The following is a 24,613-nucleotide window of genomic DNA, read 5'->3' on the forward strand; positions in this document are numbered from 1 at the left end:
GAGCCTGCCTGGGGGCCCAGGGGAGTGGGCGGTTGGAGGTGTGTGTTAGTGGGCTCCGTGGAGGGAAGGGGACGTGGGACAGCGGCTCGGCCCCGGCACAGGGCTGCCCTCTCCCCCAGGCATCTGTGTGCTGACGGGGCAGGGCTGGGGTCCTTGCCTCATCTCGCAGATGCGGGTGCTGACCTCAGGGGGGTTACATCCAGGGCCCGGCTGGGCCGTCCCGCTGGTCTGGCCAGGGCTTGCCTCGGCGGGGGGCTGGGCGGGGGGCTGCTTGGTTGGGAGGCTCAGCTGGGCCAGCCCCTCTCTGCTCCCGCAGGGCTGGGGTCTTGTCACACGGAGCCTGGGCCTTGGAGGCAATCAGAGGGCGTGAGCCCAGAAGCAGAAGTGCTTTCTCACCTTTTCTCCCTCACCTTTGCTACTGTCCCTTCGGCTACAACAAGCCAAATGACCAGGCCCAGATTCCAGACCCCGAGAGCTGTGGAGACGGAGCCACTGGCCAGTGCAGGGCAAACCGCTTTGTAGTTTGGTTCTCATCTTTCACCCACTTGCTTAGCTCAGGGCATTCACTCACCGGGTGGGCCTCAGGGTCCATTGGCCCTTGTGGGCAGAGAAGGGCGAATGCCTGCATTTGCCGGTCACCTGTGATATGCCAGACACTGGGCCAGACACACTTGCGTGTCGTCGGACTGCCTGGGTTCAAATCCCGGCATCGCCACTTGCTGGAGGCCCGGCCTCTGGAAAGACTGTTCACCTTTCCTGAGCTTCCACGTCTACTTCTGCAACGTGTGACCATGACGGCACCTGCTGAGGGGGTGGGCTTATCTGTGTGGCATCACTTGGCATAGAGTACGCACTAGTGAATGTTAGATGCTAATATTTTTTTGACCTTTACTTATTTATTTAGAGAGCAAGCATGGGAGGGGCAGGGAGACAGGGAGAGAGAGAATCCCAAGCAGGCTCCACGCTGTCAGCCCAGAGCCTGGCGTGGGGCTGGATCTCACGAACCGTTCTGAGCTGAACCAAGAGTCAGAGGCTCAACAGACTGAGCCACCCGGGCATCCCAGCAGCTAATATTTTATATATGGGGAAAGTGGAGCCCAGAGAGGTGAAGCAAGTCTTCTCAGGGGGCACAGCTAGCTACGGGGCTCCAGAGCTCAGCCTGCATCATCTCCGGGCCCCTCCTGTTCACTAAATTCGTATCACACTTCGGATGGCTCTGTGAAGTGCAGAACTCCAGGTGAGCAGTGCTGCTTGCATCTGGTAAAATTCACCTGGCAGCGACTGCCCAGGAGGTGCCAGAGGTAGCAGGGCCGGGCTCGGGGGCTCGGGGCAGGAGCCCCTCAGCAGGTACCGGCAGGGGGTGAGGGTGCTGAGGCCTGGCAGGGGCTCCGAGGGGTGGGCTGTGGGACGCAGATGGGCGGTAGAAGGCACTAGACTGAGGGGCCAGCTGGAGGCTGATGCTGGAGACCCGGGAGGAGGGGCACGCTGATTCAGGGCCGCCCAGGCAGAGAGGGGCAGCCGCTGTTTCCAGCACAGGAATTACTGCTGGGGGTCCCTGCCCGGTGAGGCCCTGGTGGACTCAGCTCACCCTGAGGAGGGAGAGTGGCCGCCCCCTGGGGTGAGGGGACCCCAGTGGCCAGAGGGGGCAGGGGGCAGGGCATGAAAGCACCTGAGAACCCAGGCTGGTGTCCACAGCAGTGCCAGCCCTTGGCCAGCGCAGGGGGGAGGAGCATCAGGCAGATGGGGAGAGGGCTCGCCTCCTTCCTGCGGGGGTCTGTGAGGGAAGGGCAGGAGGGGTCCCAGCCAGACCGCGGGCCCCCTGGCGTCCCTTCCTGTCCCCATCCGCATCCCAGCTACAGCCTGTGGAGGAGGAGGCGCGGTCCAGATGGAGTTTGAGAAGACGCTTAGACTTCCTTGAGGTGTGAATAACTGAAGGGACAGGGAAGTTTTGGACTCTTCCCAGATGTCATGAATGGGCGATGGGGGGGTTGATGGGGGGGTTGAAGGCGGTGACGGAGACAAATCTAACCAGTGGTTACAGCAGTGACGTTCCGTTTCACGTATTTGGGGCTCTGCCGTGAGGTGTGTGTATCAGGGTGGTGCCTTGCTGACACGCTGAGCTTTGACTATCATAAAATCTCCCTTTGTGGCTCTAGTAAAACTGTGTCTTAGAGTCTGTTCTAATAGCAGTATGGACACCATGGCTCTTTTGGGTGGTTTGCGTGATTTTTCTGTCCATCTTTTGCATCATACTCGGTTGTGTCTTTGAATCTGAAGTGTCTTTTATAGATAGCATGTTGGTGGACATGTTTTTGTCCATTCTGCCAGTTTTTGCCTGTTGATGGTAGCATGTAGTCCATCTGTATTTAGTTGCCGATAAGGTAGGAAGTTAGTCTGCCATCTTGCTGTTCCTTTTCTGTATCTTTGTGTGTGTGTGTGCGCGTGTGCCTTGATTCCTCTGTTATTCGTTTTGTTTTTAAATAGATATTTTCTAGTATACAATTTTGATTCCTTTGTTGTTTCCTTCACTATTATATGTTTTCTGAATTATTTTCTTAGTACTTGCCCTGGGGATTATAATTAACATCTTAACTTTTAAAAGTGTAGTTTGGATTAATACCAACTTAATTTCAGTGGCATGCAGAATGCCACAAAACCCCGTTTCTCTCTCTTCTCTGCACTGTTATTATCATACAAATTACATCTGTATATGGTCTAAGCCTTTCCACACTGCTTTATTATTATTGCTTTATTCAATTGTTACTATTTAGTGAAACCCCATTTTCATACTTTCCTGTACGTCTTTCGATGTGGTTCCTTTTATTCTTTGAACATATTTGTGGCAACTGATGTCGTACCTCTACTGATCTCTGGATTCCTTAGGGACATTTGTTACCAACGGTGTTTCATTCCTGTGGATGGGCCGTCCTTTCCTATGTCTTTATGTGTCTTAGAATTTTCTGCTCAAAACTAGGTATTTAAAACGATATAATATGGCAACTCTGGGAATCACATTCTCCCTCCTCTGCAGGGTTTAATGTTGTTGCTTTTGCTGTTACTGTTGCTGCTCTTCCTTTTTTCCTGGATGAATTCTGTAGCATCCGTAATCTTTGTTCCACGTGGCCACAAAGTCTCTCCTTGGTTCTCTTAGTGGCCAGCTAGCCATTGGACAGAGATTTCCTTCAAGGCCTTAAGTCAGGGGGTCTCCCCATCTTCACCAAGAGAGTCTATGTGTGTGTTGGGGTACACAGTGCTCTGGCATGAAATTTACAACCCCCACTCAGCCTTTGCTTTCTTCCTGTGCAGGGTCTCAAGGTCAGCCAGCAGCGAGGCACTGGGGCCATCCCAAGGGTTTCTCGGTAACGTGCACAGTCCTGTGTACGTGTGTGGCCTTGTTCCCAGGGTTTACCAGGAGGTATCAGAGTGGCCAGGTTTCCAGGGTGTATCAGAGTGTTTCAGAGTCTCCCTTTCCCCTGTTCTTCCTTTCTGGTTTTATAGTCACCCACTTGTGAGCTCCAATTAGTAATGCCCGTTCAGGCAACTGCAGTGTTAAAAAAATGGCCTGTGATTGTTTTCAACAAATGTTCTGGGGGTATGGTTTATCACTGAGCAGGCTCTGAGTCAGATCACATAAAGACACGCTGTGGAAATGGAACTTTACAGGGAGCTGCCGGACAGGCCGAATAATGGCGATTCTGTGGGGGCTTGGGGGGTTCCAGACTTGCTCTGCCCCCTTCCTGTGGTGGCTGGATGCTGTTTTTCATAGCAATCGTGGTTGCAGGGCTGTTAGTTTTCAAGGCTCCTACGGAGCTGGGAACAGGGAGGTGGGAAATAGGGTAAGTTAGAACCCCATAAAGCTTTCCTTCTTTTCTGAAATGTAGTTGTTTTTCTTGGATTACTGCAAGCCTGCAGTTAATTTCCAGATTTTAAAAAAGTAGATTTAAAAATAGTTTTTTTAATGTTTTATTTATTTCTAAGAGAGAGAGAAAGACACACAGTGTGAGCAGGGAAAGGTCAGAGAGAGAGGGAGACACAGAATCTGAAACAGGCTCCAGGCTCTGACCTGGCTGTCAGCACAGAGCCCGACGCGGGGCTTAAACCCATGAACCATGAGATCATGATCTGAGCTGAAGTTGGATGTTCAACCGACTAAGCCACCCAGACACCCTTCAAAAATTTTGATTTAGACCTTTTGGGGAGTGTTCTCATGGTTTTGGAGGGGCAGATCTTTCACAGTCCTTACTCTGCCGTTCTGGAAGTGGTCTGGCCATCAGTGAGCTTCTGTGACCTCAGAAAGCACAGTAAAGATTGGGCTCATCCGTGGAAGCCCAGACTCACGTGACTTCTCTGAGTATGTTTCTTCACCCAGGAAAATGGGGGCAATCACCCCTAGCAGGTGGGAGGGAGGGTCTCTTTAGACCCTTCCCTCAGGAAAGGGGATGATGGAGCATCTCTATTTTTTTAATTTCTTGCAGTGCTCAGCCCATGTTCTGGCATTTCATTGGTTTCTGGCTTTTTTACATGGTAAGGATAAAATCCCAAGGGCCAGAAATGGTGTGCTTTTGGCCAAAGTACAAATGGTTATTAGCAATGAAGACAAAGTAGAGTCGGTTGGATTCCCCATTTAGCTTATCTAGGTGAAGAAATCACGGCGAGTCTCCTTGAAGCTTATGAAGAATTAAAAATGATGTTTATGAAGAATTTTTATGGGTAATGTAAAGACACGGACATTTTCCTATAAGAAGGCTACATAATGGTTTCTTCAGAGTCTGCTCTCAGCCCTGGAAGGTGTGTCTGGTGGAAGGACTTGGAAGAAACGTGCGGAAATGCTCACAGGGCTGCCTCTTGAACTGGCTTGTCTGTCGGTAATGCTCTCCTGCCTTTTTAGAAGACTTCACGATGCTCTCCAGTGAGCAAGTACTATTCCTACAATCAACAAATTACAAAATGGAGAAATCTAAGAAGTAGGAAGTAAAATAAAGTAGCTGGGAGTCCAGGAGACAAATTAAGAAGGATTAGATCTGTGGGGATTTTTTTCCCCATTTCTTGTTTTGCCTTTCAGTTTTGGATCTCTGCAAGGTTAGGGGAATTGCCCAAGGTCACAGGGCTGAGGCAGGGACGGGGTTGCACCAGGACCCGGCTCTTCCTGAACAGTGAGGACAGGGTAGTCAAGATCACAGAGCAGCCCTTTGGAGCTGCCAGCCCGCTCCCCGGGCTGGTGGTGCCCAGTGCTGGGCGGTGATGGGAATTGGCGGTGACAGATTCAGGGGAGAGTCCACCCAAGCGACTGTCACCCTTGGCTTTTTTCGGGAAGGGTATCAAGGGCGATGCCGCGTTCAGGCATGATTTTCTCCCTGTGGGACTGGTAGAAGGAAGCTTTATCAGTGGGTATTTGCCTCTGGGGACCCCACAGGCTTTTGGCCCTGGGGACCCTGGGGACGTCTGCACAAACTGCATAGGCACTGGAGACCTATCCTATCTTCTGCCTCATGCCAGGCCCCAAAGTGGGCGCCGAGCCAGAGCCCCGCTCATGCTGGGGCTGGGGCTCCTGGACTCCAATTCGGGTGGCTCTGTCATGCTGATGCTGGGGCCTGTTTCCATGGTCAGGGTCAGGGCTGCATGCTGACCAGCACCCTGTGGATTCCCATGAAGGTTTGTGGCTGCACCTTGAGAGTGCTTGGCCCCCTCGACAGGATGTGATGTGGGATTTGGCAGGAAGCTGTGGGGTGGCCCGGGGCTGGCTTGGGAGGAAAGGTGACTGCTGGGGGTCGTTGGTGCATTGGGGCCTGGGCTGCACGCGTCGCACACAACGCCCACCTCACTGGGCGGGGAGGGGCGTGGGGACGCTTTCCCTGTGACGGATGAGGACCCCAGGCTCGGCCAGCAGCCGGCGGGAGGAGCAGCCAGTGCAGCGCTCCCTGGACGGCTTTCCTGCCGTGAGGCTGACCCTGCTCCTCCAGCAGGTCGTCCGAGGAGACTGTGCTCTGGGGCCGGGGTTTGACTGTGGGAGCGAGGGGGTTGGCACAGGGGATTTGGTTTCCCCGGACACGGGTGGAGGGCCCACCGTGCGCCTCGCATCTGTGATGTCACAGCCGCGGTGCCCTGAGGAGGAGGCTGGGAACAGATGGCCACCTCGTGTTCTCTCCAGTGTCAGCACGGCACCTGCCGTGTGCCTGGCGCTCCATCCGAGTTCAAGTTCAAGTGCTCAGCCAGCTCGCTCCTTTTAGCCCTCACAGCCACCGCAGGCAGCAGGGCCAAGTGACACAGGGGCAACTGAGTCCCAGGGAGGAAGTCCATGATCTGAGCCGAGCGCTCCTCCCAGGCCCGTCCGTGAAGGCCGCCTTCCCCAGCACAGACCCCTGGGGCCAGCATGTGGGCTCTGGGAGGGGCCACGTGTGCAGCAGCCACGGAAGCTGAACTGGTCCTGTTTTCCTCAGGGGGGCGGGAGCTGAGTAGGGGGGCGGGCTGGTCCCAGCAGAGGGCTCATCCCACCCTAGGCTGGGGTGGCCCCGCGGTCCAGGGTCCTTGGCTGAGGCTGTGTCCCCACCCTGCGCCTCCCGGACACCAGGCCACTAACAAGACAGATGCAGGGCCGTTGTCACGGTCCGGGGCCATCCCTCACCCACAGACAGCCGGGCAGCCGCTTTAATTACAAGGTCCCATGACTCTGGAGAGATGGATCGAGGGCAGCTTGTGCTTGTAAACGCTTCCTGCGGCGGGGATGGAGGCGTCTGGGCAGGTGGGTGGGCCTCTCCGGAATCCGAGTGCGGGGCCGGACTCATGTACAGGTGAGACCCTGAGTGGACACCACTTCTCTGCGCCTCAGTTCTTCACCTGTGAAATGGGGTTGTTAGCGGCCTGCCCTAAAGTTCTTCCCTCATACCCTCTAACATCCTTATGAGCATCGCGCCCTCTGTGGACCCGGCAGCTGACCTTGAGCTTGGAGGACAGAGCGCCGTGCTGTGCCCATCCCTGTGCCGTGGTCGTTGCTGCGGTCGGTGTCACTGTGTCCCCCGCGGTCACTGCCCCCCCTCGGTGCCTGGCACAGGGCCCCAGTAGTCACCTGCCGAGTGGGTGAGGTGCCCCTGTCGCCAGGCACTGGGAATGCAGAAATGAAAGACACAAGCCTTTCATCCTCCGAGATGGGAAGGACGGAGGTGCCCCCAGCCTGGATGGTGACAGTCCGTTCCTATGACGGCAGGTTGCGCCCCTGACGTCGGACCCTCCGCATGCCTCTGTGGCCTCATGGTTCCCGGCCCCGCCTCCTTCCCCACCGCACCCCTGCACCTCCCACCCCCTCTGGGACATGCGCGTTGCTCTGTGGACGATCTGATGCCACCCTGGCAGCAAGGTGGCCCAGGGGCAGGGCTTGGGGCAGGCAGGGGTCTGGATTCGAATCCCTGCTTTGCCAGGTGGACAGGGACCTTGAGCTTGTTATTAACCCCTGAGCCTCAGTTTCCTCACTTAAAATATGGGTGCAGCAGCTGTGCTCACTGTAGGCACTTCGGTGTTTAGGACAGTGTCCAGCTGACATCGTTCTGCTTCATGGTTTTGTTTTCTAAAATTCTTTTTTGATGTTTATTTTTGAAACAGAAGGAGACAGAGCGGGGGAGGGGCAGAGAGAGAGAGAGGGAGACACAGATTCCGAAGCAGCTCCAGGCTCCGATCTGTCAGCACAGAGCCTGACACGGGGCTCAGACCCACGAACCGTGAGATCATGACCTGAGTCACAGTTGGTGCTTAACCGACTGAGCCACCCAGGCGCCCCTTTTTTCACAAACTTTTATAGAATTTCTACTATGTACTGGACATTGGAGATACATTTGGCCATTGAATAACACAGGATCTAGAATGCTCTCTGAGGGTCACTGCATGCCTGACTTTGCCCAGACTGGCTGCCCACCCCTGGAAGTTTCTGGCAAAACGCAAGTGCCACCCTCCCAGGAGAGGGCCCCCCATCCCACACACACCAGGAGAGAGTCCCCTCACTGAGGAGTCCAGGGCAGGCCTGGTGAATTGATTTCTTTATAAACTACTTACTACCCCCTCCACTCAAGGATAGTATTTACTAGAAGCTTCCATCCCATGTGTAAGGATACCAGGTAGAGACACACCTCAGCGGACCATCCTTATCCAGCTGTTTGGCAAGCAGCCACCCCATGTGTGCCAGGCACAGCCCTAGGGCTTCAGAAAGAGTCGGGATCAGAGCTCGCCCTTGAGGTGTCCCCGCTGGTCTGGGGAGGACAGACGGCCTCCAGTGCAGATGACCCAGTGGCTTCTGTGAAGGGCCCTTTACAGGGGGCAGGTGGGTGTGGGACATCTCAAGAGATGGCCGGAGATTTGGTGGACTTGCCGCCCTGTGCCCCGCAGGCCCCGCTGGGGGTGAGGGCCGCAGGGGGCAGTGGCCGGCCGCTGGCACAGACACAGATGCCTCTTGCTGGGAGGATGAGGGGGACTTAGTGATAAGGGAGGGGCTTTGTGGACACTTGGTCTGCCCTCTGTCCACAGATGCATCCGGAGGCCTGCCTTTCAGGGAAGGGGAGCGCCGGCCCCCCTTACCCCTTGCCAGGCCACCCTCCCTTAAAGCAGTAACCAGCTGGAGCTTCCTGTCTGGCTGTCTCCTTCATCGGGGTCTCTACTTCCCTCTGACCTCTCAGACAAGTCCTGCTTCCTTGCGAATGGCACTTACGTGGTCCCAAAGCCATTTGCACTTGAGACCACCAGCGTAAGGGAGCCAAGAAGCAGGAGTGCTTTGACTCAGCGCCATGGCTCCCCTCCGCTGAGCCCTCCCAGCCCAAGGCTGAGGGAAAAGGGAGTGAGCCTGTAAGCAGGGTGTGGAGCACAGGAGGGGTGTTCAAAGCCAGCAGCATGGCATGTGCAAAGGTCCAGAGGCATAAGGTAGGAGAAATAGGAATCCTGTGCAAGTGACAAGCTCGCTGACGATGGTTACAGGATAGCTGGGAAATTGGAAGGCAGACTCAAAGCGCAGAGGGCCAGGGAGAGGCCCCTGGCATTAGGGAGGCACGTGCCTGGTGCTTGTATCTGTTATCTTTATTTCACAGCGAGCCTTGGGGGAAGGTGCTGTGTGTACTTCGTCTCCAGAACAGACCAGGCGCAAGATGCTGAAGCCTGTTCCTGAAGTTGTGCAGCTGAACGGAGTCAGGCCAAGCGGGTCTGCCTCTCTGCCTGGGTTTTTCCACTCTGCCTGGAGACTGGAGACATCGGGTTACGATTATGTAAGGGAGGGTCCAGGCCGTGAGTGTGTGAGTGTGCACGTGTGTGCGTGTGCGTGCATGCTGTTCCGCAGGCGCTGGAGGCACGGCCGCCTTAGAAGGTCTTGTGGCAGTTGAGGATTGTCCCCATCATATCGTATGTCCTGGGGCCAGTGGCTTGGCTGAAATGAGCAATCCTTACAACCTCCCGGGGCCGGCAATATTATCATTCTTGATTTGCCGACAAGGAAACGGAGCACAGAGAGGCTGGGAACCAAGCTTCGTTCTGTGCTTTGTAGAAGCGCTCACGTTTAATTCATGTTTACCATTAAAAATTAGGCGGTGGGGGAGTGGGGCTTCTAATGTTCTTCAGGTTTGTCTTGTTCCTTTTTTATTACTCTCCAAGGTGTCCAGGGCAGAGAGGGCTGTGCGTGTGTGAGTCTGCGTGTCGGTGTGTGCGTGCACACGTCCCTGTGAGTGTGGGTGTATGCGTGTGCACACATCTGTGTCTGTACTGCCTGTGTGCGTGCGTGTACGCGTCTGTGCACACATCCCTGTGTGCACATGCCTGCGTGTGTGCACACGCACATGCACAGGGCCTGCGATCCGGTTTTGTCCCCCATGAAGTCGATGTGAGCGTCCCAGTGCTTACCACCTGCAGACGTGAGGATGGGGCACAGAAGGGCTTTGTGGGGTCTGTGTGTACACCCAGGTGTGGGTTCTCCTTGGGCCTCGTGGGCAACGCCAGTCTGTACGTCTTTGCCGTCGGGCTCTGGCTCCTGAGCTGGCAGACGGTCATCTCTCTGAAGTGTCACTCGGGGGCGTGGACGCAGTACAAGCGACTTTTCCTCTTGGGGTCGTCACTGCGGGTCAGCAGGGCTGTGTTCCGTGGGGCGTTCAGGAACTCCGGCTCCTGTCAGCCAGAGGCTCTGTCCTCCCGTGATCCTGAGTCCTGCATCCTCGGGGAGGGGGGAGGGGACAGAGCGGGCAGGGGGAGTCACACTCAGAAGGAGAGGGGAGAGCGAGAGAACCATGAGGCCGGTGTTTATGGGCCAAGCCAGAACCCTGCTGCCGTCCCTGAGTCATACGCTGAGTCGGCTTGCGAGGAACAGTGTGGGCCAGCTGTGTGAGCACGAGCTGGAGCAGGGCACACATGTGGGCGGGTGGGCACCAGCGGTCTCGGCTAGAACCCGCCCACTCCTGTTGCTTTTGGACAAAATGAGCATCTCTTGATGCTTGAGGCCCTGGAAGTGAGTTTGCTGCCACCCGCCTCCTGCAGGTGCGGAGCACGTGTGAGCAGGTCACCAGGTCAGAGGGACTGAGAACAGGGCCTGGTACCGGGCGCTGGGGGTCCCAGTCCGATAAGCGTCCAACTTCGGCTCAGGTCATGATCTCGCAGTTCGTGAGTTCAAGCCCCACATCAGGCTCTGGGCTGACAGCTCAGAGCCTGGAGCCTGTTTCAGATCCTGTGTCTTCCTCTCTCTCTGCCCTCCCTCATGCACGCTCTTTCTCTCTCAAAAATAAACATTTAAAAAGTTAAAAAAAAAAAACAAAAAACAAGGCCTTGTACCACCTCTAGGGCTCCTGACCCCCTTCTGCTCTGACGTGACCTGGCTTCTGTTTCGGCCCTTCCTGCACAGCGGGAGCTCCGCGGATCGGCGTGTCACCAGGGGCCAAGTTAGAAACGCAGAGTCCTGGGCCCCCAGCCCTCCTGACTCAGGACTTGCCCTGTAATGAGATCCTAGTCTGTCCCGTCCCTACGAACACCCAAGTTTAGGAGGCAATGCCTCAGAACCTACAAATGCAACACTCTTGACCTTCACTTCGGCTCACTGGGACCTGAGGGGCACGGGCCTGTGTAACAGTTTACCCTGTGCGCCCTGGTCTCTGTTGCCCACGCCCTGATGGCCCCATAGTCTTGAATCATGCCCATTTCACAGATGAGGGATGAGGACCTGGCCATCGGGCCCCATAACTCCACGCCACTTAGATCCGTGTGTGTCCAGGCACCTTTGGGGATTCAGAGGGAGGAGCAGGGAGCCTTCCTGGAGAAGGTGGCACTTGCACAGGGCCCTTTGAGGGGGCAGGACTCTCCTGTTAGAGGGCCCGGAGCATCTGAACAGAGCGGTGGAATCTGCCTGTCCCGGGGCCATGGCCACTGCCTCATTGGGCTGGTTGTTAGAGCCGAGAGCAATTTGGCATTCAAGGCTCTGCGTGTTCTGCCCTCTTGGCCTTTCTGGTGTGAATTCCGCTCACTTCCGTCCCCCTGTGCACTCCAGCGTGAATTAGCCCTGAAAGACAGTCTCCACATCAGACAGCGTGAGTTTTACTTGGTTTCTTTCTCTCTCTTTTTTTTTAATGTACCAGTTCTTAACGAATGGGTGTCAGGTCTTGCTTGACTTTACATTTTCTTACTCTACCATAGACTTTCAAAAGTGAGCCAAATTTTGTTCCTATGACTTTAATAAAAAAATTTTTTTTGAATGTTTATTTTTAGGAGGCAGAGAGAGTGGGGGAGGGGCAGAGAGAGAGGCAAACACAGAATCGGAACAGGCTCCAGGTTCTGAGCTGTCAGCACAGAGCCGGACACGGGGCTCAGATCTGCGAACCGTGAGATCATGCCCTGAGCCGAAGTGGGACCCTTAACCGAGTGGGCCACCCAGGCGCCCCGAACTTAAGTTTTTAAATATGGGTTTGTTTTACCACATTTTCTTCCAGTTTCTTTTTTTTGGGGGGGGGGGTTTGTACTGTGGGTGAGGAGGAAAGGAGAGAAGAGCGAGGAGCCTTTTTTACTGGGAAGGGACCCAGGAGGGCCTGAAGAGAACCACAGGCTTCCGGCTCATTCTGGAAGGGGTGGGCACCACCGTGTCCACAGTGGGGCTGGGGTTGTGCCTGGTGTCAGGGGCCTGCGTGGGAGCCCAGGTGGGGGCAAGGCACATTTCCACACTGGGGAGGTGACAGCACACACCTGCCCCCCCCCACCCCTCCCAGCTAGGGGGTCTTGAAACCATTGCGCTCAGTCCCTGGCCGAGCCTGCGCCCTCGGTATAGGTGGTTGTGGTCATCAGCACTGGATCAATGCGATCGTTCCCGTGTCGTCAGTGCCGCCGCTGACTGATGGGAACTTCTGAGAAGAGGCTCGCCGCGTGACAGGTATCACTGAGGAAGGGATGAATGGCTCTGGATACGGCCCAGGGAAACGCGGGCTGCGGCCGAGATGGCGGCTCTGCGCCGAGTGCCCGCCAGAGGGCGCCCGAGCTTCTTCGGTCGCCGCCTTCCGCGGAGCGCGGCCCCAGGGACCGGAGGCTGCTGCTGCCAGCAAGTCCCCGCCCCGTGCGCCCTTCCCTGTCCCCTAGAGGAGGCGCCTCTTTAGAAGCAGACTTGCCTGGTGAGTGGTGGGCTCTAGCCTCTCCCAGCCCGTGGTCCCGGCTCGCGCTCGTGCTCCAGGCTCAGGGTATTCGAGTGGGCGGGGCTGACCTTGACCTGGTCCTGCGCCAGGTGTCGGGTCAGAGCTGGCGCCCCCATCCAGGTGGGACCCCGGACCAGGCCCTGAGCCCCGACTCTGCCCGCCAGGCTGTGCTCTCAGAGCTGCCTGCCTTCTGTGGGAGGAGGTGGCCCGCGGTTGGTCCAGAACCAGCGCCTGTCACCCGCGTCCAGAGGCCCAATGGGGTTTGGTTAAGGCAGCCCACAGAGCGGCCCTGCAGGCTTGGGGAGTGTGGCGTGTGAAGGCTGTGCCCCCCACCCCCCCGAGAAGAGGACCAGGGCCTCTCCAGAGCAACCTCCGCCTGCTGGGGGCCCCTGTGCCCAGGCCAGCTCAGCCCTGACCCCCAGGCTTCTGCCACCCCCACCTCCCTCATCGTCAGGGAGAAAATGGGGAAGAGCTTCTCTACTCTTTTCACTGAAGTAAAATTCATACAACATAAAATTGACCTTTTAACGTGAACAATTCAGTGGCATTTAGCCCATTCATAATATCCTGTGATCACCACCCCAGAAGATAGCCCTGGGCCCAAGAGGCAACCTCCCCCAGCCTCGGTGGGCCACTTCCTGGGCACCTCGTATGGGTGGAGTCCTGCAGTACGGTCCTGGTGCCCGGCGTCTGTCCCTTAGCATAGTGTTTCACGGCTCATCCACATTCTACCATGGATCAGAATCTCCTGCCTCTTCAAGGCCGGATAATATTCCACCGTCGGGATAGGCCACATTTTGCTTATCTGTTCATCCACGGGAGAGCATGTGGGTTGCCTCTCCCTTTTGGCTGCTGCGAACATGGGCATACGAGTATCTGAAGACTTACTTTCAGCTCTTTGGGCTACATACCTACGGTACAACTGCTAAAAATAACGTTTGAAGAATGCATTTCGTTGTTATCTGGGTTTGCGCTGAGAGCGGAGAAGGCTGTAAAGCCGGTCTCTTACTTTTCCGTGGACTCCTGGGTGGGCATGCGGCCTCCAGCAGGGCCCCCTGGATGCACCTGTGCTCCCTGATGCCCACCTTGCACAGTCGTTTTGGGGACTAATGGAGACGTACACGTGGCTGCCCAGCCTGCTTCATTCATAACTTGGGATAATGGCACTTTATTTGATCCCCACTGGATCCTCCCCGAGTGGAGGAAACGGGTAGAGGTGCAGCGGGGGTCTGGGCCAGGCTTTCTGTGAGTCTGCTTCCTGAGAGGTGCTCCTCAGGGATGCCCGCAGGACAGTGAGAAGATGAGATGTCCGTTTGGCAGCCGCGGGAGCAAGCTCCCTGTGGCCAGCACGGGCTGTGCCCTCCCCTGGCTCCCTGCATCCAGCCTGCCCAGCCCTCTCTCGGGACAGAAGAACAGAAAGGCCGGTCAGGAGCTCTGGTCAGAAATTCATGCCTTATAAGCTTAGGTAGTGGTTTGGTGTTATTCTTACATTTAAAAAATTTTTTTTAATGTTTTTTGCTTACTTTTGAGAGACAGAGCATGAACAGGGGAGAGGGGTAGAGAGAGGGAGACACAGAATCTGAAACAGGCTCCAGGCTCTAAGCTGTCAGCACAGAGCCCGTCATGGGATTCCAACTCATGAACCGTGAGATCATGACCTGAGCCAAAGTCGGACGCTCAACCGACTGACCCACCCAGGCGCCCATAAAGCTCATATAAAGCTTTTTAAAAATAAATTTATAGGTCCCCTTTTCCCCATAAGCCACAAAATGAAGGGAGGCCAAAAGGGGACTATTTGGGAAATTAATAATAATCTTAAAAGTATTTGAGGGAAATGTTCTTTTATTAAATAAGACACCAAATCTGCCAGATATTCCTCCAGAGAACACAGAGTGCCAGACCTGTGAGTGAGCAAGTCACTGGGGCCTCCTCATGGCTCCAAGAAGGGCTAAGTGCTTGGGACTTGGAATCCGAGGGTTCTGGGCAAAGAGCCTCAGTATTCGAATCTGTTAAGTAGGTTCATGCATTCTGTGGGGTGGAGCTCCCCATGGGGATTGGGGGAGGGGCCTCAGTCTACGTGGGAGGACTGTGCCCACCTGGCTGTGGCTCCCACCTGCAGGGAGGCAGGGCTGGCCTCAGCCCACGTGGGGAGGAGCATCTGTCGGTGAGGGCACCTGTTGCGACCTTGGTTTTGTGCATCTGTGAGATGCCCCCTGGGCTCACTGACCTCTCGTCCCTCACTTTCCTGCCTTCTGTCTTTCCGCCATTTCTGGAGCATCACGACCTCTTGTTTTAGACAAACAGATGGTCTGTTTTTGTCTTATTTTGTTTGGCCTGTGCCATTAACATGTTTAATTAGACATCAGTTAGAGTCTACATTTACAAAATCCATATTTCCAGCTTCTCTTTGAAAATCAGGGAGTTGAGGCACCCTGGCCTGCACCCCGTTGCTGGGCTCTGGAGCAGCTGCTCTTCCCGAGGCCTGGGCTGTGCAGCTGGCCATCCGCTGGTGCACCTCGTCTCCCCTTGGACGGATGGGAGACACTTGGAGGAGAAGCTGTGTTCGGGGCGGGTGGCCCGCAGAGGACTATGTTATCCATACAAAGCTGTTACTTGTCATTTGCAGTCATGCTAAGGGGTAGAGCATGTTGAGGGTTAATCAGTTGCACTCAAAACGCTGGTTGTAGCCAAAAGACTTCCTGGGGAGCAGGCTGGACTGTGAGCAGGGCTGACTCTAGGCTGGGCTCAGATGCGGGTGCAAAAAGCCACCCTGTCTCCCAGGTCAGAGATTTCTCCTCTGCCGTTGCACCCATCCTCATGGTGCCGAAATCACTTCAGCGGCTCCAGACATCACACTCTAGCACCCTACTAGTCTGGCGGGAAAGAGCAAAAGGCTCATTGGTTCAGGGCTCAGCTGGCCACCCAATGAGAGCCCACAGGAAGCACTGTCCCCTCTCAGAGGCTGAACAGAGACCTGCACATAAGCCTGGCCCACAGGGTGGTACCCAGCTCTGTTCCATTGTAGGAAGGGAGAGGCGCCCTGAGGCAGCTGCAGGCTGGGACGTCCCTCTAGGAAGGAAGAATGGGTGTGGACAAGCTTTGTAAACTGCAAGGGACTGCTTCCCTCCCCATTCCCCCTTTCAGAGAGAAAGCTCAGGCCTAGAGAGTCTAGGTGGCTTTCCCAAGGTCATGGTCAGGAAGTGGCAGATAGATCTGCAGATCTTGGGACTCACTGATCCTACCCAGGAGCCTCCTGAGAGTCCTTCCTGCCCACTCACCACCCCCTGGTCGCCAATGAGGCCCATGAGTCATTTTCCTTTTTGGTGTCTGCAGACACCTGGGTCTTGATAATCATGCGGAGCTCATTGGGGGCTTGAGCAAGGCCAGCGTCGTGGGAGGGTGGATGAGTGGGAGGCAAGCTGCACACAGAAGTGGGGGAGCCGGCCAGGAAGCACAAGGGGCTGAGGGCAGCTCCCCTCACTGACACTTCCCTGCTCAAAGCCACCCTGAGTCATTCTTTAATGGAATGTGTGCCTGTTTTAATTCCTATCAGCACAAAAACCTTGTGCGTCCTTTATAAATATTTCATTCTCTTCCAGTAGCAAGTTTCCCACTGCCCAAGGCCCGTGTCGCCATCTCCCTCCCCGTGCGGGGCCGTCTGTCCCCAGCCGGGCAGCTGTGGGCTGGGGTTGACAGCCACCACCACCCTCACCCAGCTTCTGGTTGTGGTGGCTCAGGGAGCAGCCCCCCCACCCCCCCCAAACTTGACGGAAAAGAGTGAGAGTGCCTGGGGAGGGAGGCGACCCCCTAGAGTCAGGGCTCCAACCTGAATTGGCCCCATGCGGGGGGCCAGTCTTGTCCATTGCTGTTTCCTGGAGTGGAATTGGGGCCAAGGGATCAGGGCGGGCTTCAGGGAGGGGCACTGCACAGCAGGAAATTATGCAAACTGTGAAGTGCTGTGCAAGCCTGAGAAAGTCATTTAGGCCAGCTGTTGATGGCCCTCGATTTCCAGGGGGCTAAAGGGAGCCACAGTTCTGGAACACCAGAGTGCCAGGAGCGAGGCAGGTCTGTGGCCCACAGTGTCCGGATGCCTTCCTTACTTCTCACAGTGGGGAGAGCCTGCCCGACACTCACGGCATCTTTAATGAAACACTGCCCAGAACAGGAGCTGGGTCTGGGAAACTTCTCATACCTTGTGGCCATCAACTTCTGGAAAGTCTAGTAGGAGCCAGCGAGGAGCACTGGAAGTGGGGGGTGCTGCCTTCTAGCCACAGCTGGTTCTTCGGGGAGCCCAGACCCAACAGAAATGATGAGTGTTATTACGCTCTTCCCCGCATCTTTCCCCTCCGGAAAACTGGAGCCTATTCATTTTATTTGTTAGCCAGCGGCAGCCGGGAGACCCAGGCCTCTTCTCTGCAAAGCCTCTCCCAGGACAGATCAAGGAGACCCACAAAGCACATTAAAGAGGCCATGAAATGAGGCTGGCTGGTGCCGTGTTTTGGGCAAAGCTCCCCCCAGCTATGCTGGGCTCAGTGCTGGGCTCCGGCTCGGCCAGGACTTCCAGCTGGGCCCGGAAGACGGAACTCACTTACACAGTGATGCATCCCTTCTAAACTCCAAGTGCCTCCCCCGTGCCACAGTCTGGGATCACAGAGACGGGTCAGGAGGGGGCAGGACTGTCCTCAGAGCTCAGTCTGGCCAGAGGGCAGTAGGAGGGAGGGACGACAGGACCCCCTGCCCGTGGCCTGGCCCACAGCGGCTCCAGCAGGGTGGGTCAGTGTCTGTGGGTGAGAGAGGAGTACAGTCGGGGTGGTGATGGCCTGCTGTGTGGAGCTGGGGGTGACGTGCCTGCCTCTGGGCCTCGCTTTGGCCCTCTGATGATGGGGAGGGTGATGGGGAGGGTGATGGGGAGGGCCTTTTCCAGGGTCACTCTGTGCAGTCATCAAAATGAACAACCTTGCAACTCTTATAACGTGCCAGTCCCCTCCAGGCTTAGCAAGCGGGTGCCCTCCCGGGGGTGGGGGTCATGTGCTAGGTTACGGGGCAGGACGCAGGGTTTTCCTTTCCTTTCTCCCAAACCTCCCACACTGCACACCCCCACGTTTGCCCTGCCCCCCTCGCCCCTGCCCTGTCCTTAGCGCTCCTGGCAGGGAGGCGGGGATCCCGGGCTCAGGCCAGTTCTGGGCCCTCCACTTGCTGACAGAGAGTGCCCAGGCCCAGGGAGGGGGCCTGATAAGAGTGAGACCGGGCCTGGCCCACCGAGGGAGGTCTGGGCTCCAGCAGAAGTGGGCAGCATGAGCACCCTGCAGCCCCCTCTCCTCCTGGCAAACTCCGATTTATCCATCAAAACTCTGAAGGCTCCTCAGAGCCAGTGACCGCAAGCTGTTGTCCCCTGAGCCGCCCCGGCTTCCGGCCTGGGCCTCGTGCTGGAACTTCACACCAGGCAGAGCAGATGATTTGGACACCGCTCGCCCCCCTGGAGCTGACAAGTCTGTCTTCCTCTCTAATTCTACCGGGGAGACCAGGAGCTGCCGTTCAGCCCCTCCCCCCGCAGCCGCACGCCTCTTGGGCCCTAAGTGCTGGCCCCGCCTCTCCAGGGCACTAAGCTGGGTCTCAGGGGCTGAGGTCCTGCTGACAAGGACTCTGCTCCTCGGGGCACTGAGGTCCCTTGAATTCGATTCCAATCTGTGTCCTTGTTGGCTCCCGTGCCGGGCCAGGAACCTGTGAGCCTCCCCAGCGTGGGGACTGGACTCGACCCAGGGTCACTCAGCTGCGTCCTGGCCGGCCCCGGGCACCCCACGGCCCCACGCACACACTGAAGATGGGGAGTAGGGCCTTGGCAGTGGCTGGGAGGTGGGGGCGGCAGGCGCTGGGATGGGTCCTCTCCCCAGACAGACCCCCGGGTGACTCCTCAGGGCTCCAGTGCCCTGGAACCCAGGGAGCGTGGTGTTTGGGGTGACGCACCAGGGGCGGCTTTTCAGACTGCACTGACCTTGTGAGCTGGCCCCCAGACTGGGCCTCTTGTGGCCAGCGGAGCAGCCTCTCTGGGCCAGTGTTGGGGCCCTGAGCCAGTCCTTCCCTGGCTCTCAGGAGGGTGAGGCACGGCCTGGTGCAGACAGATGGAGGCGTGAGCAGTCCAGTGGTGCATTCTCCAGCTCGTGGGGCCCTGGGTGCTGGTCATCTGCAGGGGGTGCCAAACACAGGCTGGGGCAGGACCACGTAAACTGGTCTACCTTCCCCTCTAAAGCCTTGCCCTCCACCTCCATCCTGTGAACCAGGTGACTGCCTGGTGTTGGTGTCTCTTCTGGGCCCTGTGCGTGCTTCCCGAACCCCGTGCCAATCATTTTTTTGACGCTGCTTTGCCAGAAGGATGAGTTATTCATACAATGGTGGGCGGATGGGCAGCGTGGCCCTGGTGCGGTTCCCGACACCATGTTGCCCTGCAGGGCCCAGACGGGGAAGAGGAAGGGCCTGGGAGCCTGGGGACTCAGCGGGAAAGCCGGGACGGGGATGTGGGTCCTGAGCTGCCAGGACTGGACCTAACCAGGGGCCGGGGGATGGGAGATGATGGGGGAAGACAGGCAGCTCACCCTGGGGGTCCTCGGTGGCCTGGACATCCACATGCCCTCAACTGCTAAGGCCCCATCATGCCAGGCACTGGGAGGGCCCCGGGCCCGGGCTGGCTGGCTGGAGCCCCTTGGGAGATTTTGGGGAAAGAAGTCCCTGTGGATCCACTGTGACAAGCACAGGGCCTGGTGAAAAGTCACCAGTCATTGGTGACATGAGTCGTTGGATGAATACGACTCCCAGCCCGGGGAGGCCAGGGTGCACTTGTTCATGCGTGGATGGAAAGCCCCGTCTTTCAGGACCTGAACTGTCACACACATTCCATGAGACACTGGAGATTTGTACCTCGTTCTCTTGGGAAGGAGAGACGGGCTTCCGGATGTCTGGCACGTGTGCGTTTTGTATCTCCCCTTTCCTCTTAGATGTGTAACATGGATGCTGCTGAATTTCAAATCCATGTACACAATCCCTGTGGCATATACAGGAATGTGTACACATCCTGTGCATTGAGTGTACTCTGCACACACACATATTCCACGTGGAACTTGTCCTTGAATATGGGCATGCTAGGAGTATATCATATATGCCTTTTATATATCAGTATAATATAGGTGGTACGGGTGCCTACCCGTTCCACGTACATGTGGTTACTCTGCCCACAGGTACATGCTGTTCACGAAGCTCCTGAATGTACCGTGTATGTCCTGTTTGAAGTACCCATAGACCCTACACCCATGTTCCACAGCTTGTGCACATTTGACATGCACACATGATACGGGTAGACTTGGTTGCAGTGCTGAGCCACAGCAGAGATGGGAAGCAGGTCCAGTGGAGAATGCACATGGAATGTCAGCTAGGGTCTTTGCAGGAAGCAGCACTCTCTCAGTTCAAGCAATCAATTAATGGGCTATTGGTAGACTCTTCTGGAAAGTGTGGGTCAGGTGGAGGGAAAGCTACCAGGGAAGGTGTGGCTCCCTGAAAGGGTGCTGATGGAGAGCATCCACCTTTCTGGGAGTAGTTACTGGAACTGTGGAGAATGGCTCTAGGCTGTGAACCTGCTGGCAGATGTGGCTTCTTACCAAGATCCTCACCTTCCTCCCTTCCTCTGGCCTCCTGCCGAACGAACTAACCGGAAGCCAGAGAGCAGGGTGGAGGTGGGTACATCCAGCTGGGAATGTGGAGGATGTCCTGCCTGGCTGTCTCTTTCCTGGAAGCATTACACAGTCAGCAACCTGTCTCTCACTGTAGTGGGAACAGTCCTGTGCTCAACCCACGCAGTGCTGAGAGGTTTACCCATACAGAAGGCCCTGACCTCTCGGGGCGTCCATCTCCCACACTCGGTCATGCCCGATCTGACTCCGGTGTGTCACCGCTGTAATGGAACCAGGGGATATACTCTAGGGCGCCAGAATGATGAAATGCAGGACAGATGGCCAGAGAACCGAACCATCCTGCCACAGGGTTGGGGCTGCCCGGGGCCACGTGAAGGAAGCAGCTACTGACAGGCATGGGTGGGGCCCAGGAACCCCATGAGTGGTTTTTGACCCAGAAAATGCTGCATTCGTTTTCTCTAGTAAATAGATCGCATCCCAAGCCGTTAGCTAACACCACCACTGTTCTATGTGTCTGACAATCGACTGGTCCCCACCATCCATCTGGCTTTGGTACCAGCCAGGCAGGTGAGCTATATGGAGATACAGTGGGATTCCCACCCCTGCATTTTGTATAAATATAAACCCACTTGTTTACCAAGACGTGCCTCATTCTTTCCTGAAGACCTAAGCCTCCATCTGGTACCCTTTCCCTCTAGGAAGAAGAACTTCCTTTAGTAATTGCGCTGTGCAGATATACTGGGAACAAGTTTTCTTTAATGTAAAAAATGTGTTTTGACTTCATTTTTTAAAAAATTATTTTTGTTATTATTTTTGAGAGTGAGTAGGGGAGGGACAAAGGGAGAGGGGGCCAGAGGATCTGAAATGGGCTCTGTGCTGATCACAGAAAGCCCAGTGTGAGGCTCAAACTCCTGAACCCTGAGATCATGACTCTCGAGCTGAAGTCAGACACTTAACTGACTGAGCCACCCTGGTGCCCCTTGACTTCGTTCTTAAAGGATATTTTCTGTGGATGGACGATTCCACGTTAACAGACCTTTTTTTTTTTTTTTTAAAGCTCCTTAAAGATATTATTCCACTGTTTCCTGGCTCCCATTGTTTATGATTAGAAGGAAGCAGTAGTGAGATTGTTTTCTGTGTGATGTCTTGTTTCTCTTTGGCTGCCTCATGACTTCTCTCTCTGGTTTTCAGCAATGTGGCTCTGACGGGTGGTTTTCTTTGTATTTCTCCTGCTTGGAGTTCACTGGGCTTCTTGAATCTGTGAATCTGTGTCTTTCACCAAATTTGGTTCATTTTGGCTATTTCTTCATTCTTCCTTGCCCTTCCTTCCCTCCCTCCCCCCCCTCCCTTTTTTTGGTCTTACTCTCTTTTCTCTCTGTTCTTCAGGTTGGATTTCCACTGTGTTGGGTGCACTCTCTGTCCGCTTCTCATTCCCCATTGTATCCTTCCTGGCCTGACTCAGGCTTTGTCCTGTCATTTCTCACTCGTGCCAGGGCTGTGGGGTTTCTGAGGGGTTGGAGCTCAGTGCCTGCCCAGTGGGATTGAGGCCAGAGAGGATGAAGAGAAGGCATCCTGGAGGCAAACGTGAGATGTCCTCGCTCTAGTGAGAGTAGGATCCCTGGGACACGCAGGACGTGGCACACGTTCATGCCAGGGGAGAAACAGGCTGACCATAAGCAATGTCATTCTGGTAGAGAGTTGTGGGCTTGAGTGGTCAGACTGTTTCCTGGGGGGCAGAGGGGACAGGCAGAGGGCTTGGGGCCTGCTTGGTCCCTACAGAGTATGAGGCCCTGGATTAGGTGCTCTCTGACTCGGCAGATCTGCACAACTCCACCTGGGAGTTACTGTCAGCCCGTGTAATAGATGAAGAAACCAGGGTTGGGAGAGGTTTGGTGCCCTCGTTAGTGCATGTGGTTAAAGAACTATGAGCTTGTGAGCATATGGCTCAGGGTAACAGCAGGGAAGCCTTTCTTGGTGGGGCAGGATTTGAGATGTTGGAAGGCCATGTTCATCCTCCAAAGTCTCAGTCCAAATACTGACCCAGGATTCAGGTGTCCCCCACCCCCACCCCCCGCAGGCAGTGTTAGTTCCAGAACTTGAACTAGAGCCTGCTGAGTCTCCTGTTCTGACATATCGTGCAGACCCTATCCTGGCTCTCACATCAACACTAACTCGCTGAATGACCCTGGCAGGTAACTTCACCCTTCAAGCACCACCATCTTCATTCAGAATATGAGGAAAATACAAGCCAACCCTGTATACAGTTGATGTAGGGGATAAATGAAATGACATGAAGAGTTTCAGAAGTGCTTACACATGTGAGGTCTTGAAGGATTATTTGCTCCCTTGTTCCTGAGAAGCCCATGTTCACACAGTGGCACAATTTTATTCCTTCATTTATTAAATATTCTACCTGGTAGGTATCACCTTAGGCATGGGGATCCATCCAGGAACAGAACAGATACAAGTCTTTGCTCTCATTGTGCGTATATTACACTCTGCAGTTACTCTTGTCAAAATCTCTGCCTTATTCCTGGTGCTTGAAACTCTGGGTTCAAATCCCAGCTCTGAAGAAATCAAGTGATCCTGCTATTAAGTAACCGACTCAGTTTTCCTGCCCTCGGTGTCGGACTCATGCCTGGTTTGTAGGGTTGTTAGGGGGTCAGAATGAGGTTGCCGTAGAACAACGACTCAGCAGACAGCCAGGTGTGCAACAGTGAAGTTGGTCCCTGGTGGGCGTATTTCATTTTCTCCCTTGCACTATTTCTATACTCTAGTGAGTATGCGGCTTTCCCTTTTCAAAACTGTCCGACTGTCTGTGAAATACCCTCCATACTCCTTTGAACTGCCCCAGATGAAACGCCCCCAAGGCACCCCTCCCATCTCTGAATCGCAAAGGACCCTTCACCAATTCTTCCTTGTTCTTTCCCCTCTCTCTCCAGGACAGGAGCTTGCTCCCTGACTTCACCCTCTTCCCAGCGCCAGCCTCCAGTGCCCTCTTTTCCCTGGCTCTCCCTGTCCTTCCCCCCAGGTTCTGGGCATGCCCCAGCCCCACCCCAATGGAGATGCTCAAGGGTGACCGCACCCCAAACCTCACAGGACGTCTCATCACTCCTTGTCCCTGTTTTCTCCCCCACCCCCAGGTTATGGGCATGCCGCCCCCGGCACCGACGCGGGCAAGGCCTTCTGCATGTTCTACGCGGTGCTGGGCATCCCGCTGACGCTGGTCATGTTCCAGAGCCTGGGCGAGCGGATGAACACCTTTGTGCGCTACCTGCTGAAGCGCATCAAGAAGTGCTGCGGAATGCGCAACACAGACGTGTCCATGGAGAACATGGTGACCGTGGGCTTCTTCTCCTGCATGGGGACGCTGTGCATCGGGGCAGCCGCTTTCTCCCAGTGCGAGGAGTGGAGCTTTTTCCACGCCTACTACTACTGCTTCATCACGTTGACTACCATTGGGTTCGGGGACTACGTGGCCCTGCAGACCAAGGGCGCCCTGCAGAAGAAGCCGCTCTACGTGGCCTTCAGCTTTATGTATATCCTGGTGGGGCTGACGGTCATCGGGGCCTTCCTCAACCTGGTGGTCCTCAGGTTCTTGACCATGAACAGCGAGGACGAGCGGCGGGACGCCGAGGAGAGGGCATCCCTGGCCGGGAACCGCAACAGCATGGTCATCCACATTCCCGAGGAGGCGCGGCAGGGCCGGCCCCGCTACAAGGCGGACGCGCCAGACCTGCAGTCCGTGTGCTCTTGCACCTGCTACCGCCCGGCCGCCCAGCAGAACTCCTTCAGCACCAAGCTCGCCCCCCAGTACTTCCACTCCATCTCGTACAAGATCGAGGAGATCTCACCAAGCACACTGAAAAACAGCCTCTTCCCATCCCCCATCAGCTCCATTTCCCCCGGGTTACACAGCTTTACCGACAACCACAGGCTTATGAGACGGCGGAAGTCCATTTAGGGTGCCGGGCGCCGAGCGGGTAGAAAAGTCACTCATTTGACGTCAAGTTCAACTGGCCCACCTCGTCTTCTCGTTCTTATTTATTTATTATGAGTATCCTTTGTTGTGATGGTCAGTATCATGATTACTTTCCCTCCTTCCTCCTTCCCCTCCCCCATTGATTTCACATCCTCCCCTACACCCCCGGCGAGACAGAGCAGGCCAAAGGGGAAAGAAAGGCCCGACCCCCTCTGAGACTCGCGTCTGAGCATGAAGCATGGATTCCTTCCTTCCTTCCCTGCAAAGTATGCCTTACATTTCTCCCCAGCCTGCCCCATCTCTGGGGTGGCTTTCCCAGGACAGGTGTGAGA

The 24,613-nt window shown here is 55.7% G+C and overlaps 1 protein-coding gene across 1 annotated transcript in view; it reads left to right on the forward strand.

Moving 5' to 3' along the window:
* KCNK9 (potassium two pore domain channel subfamily K member 9) overlaps positions 1–24,263 on the forward strand; it is a 73,019-nt gene extending 48,756 nt beyond the window's left edge. Inside the window, exon 2 of the mRNA XM_039232954.1 lies at positions 23,443–24,263. Coding sequence (XP_039088885.1) covers positions 23,443–24,263 — 821 coding nt within the window. The remainder of the gene's footprint in view (positions 1–23,442) is intronic.
* The last annotated feature ends 350 nt before the right edge of the window (positions 24,264–24,613 follow it).

The sequence above is a fragment of the Hyaena hyaena genome, unplaced genomic scaffold, assembly GCF_003009895.1.
Source record: "Hyaena hyaena isolate Hyena2069 unplaced genomic scaffold, ASM300989v1 scaffold_69, whole genome shotgun sequence".
Lineage (NCBI taxonomy): Eukaryota > Metazoa > Chordata > Mammalia > Carnivora > Hyaenidae > Hyaena > Hyaena hyaena.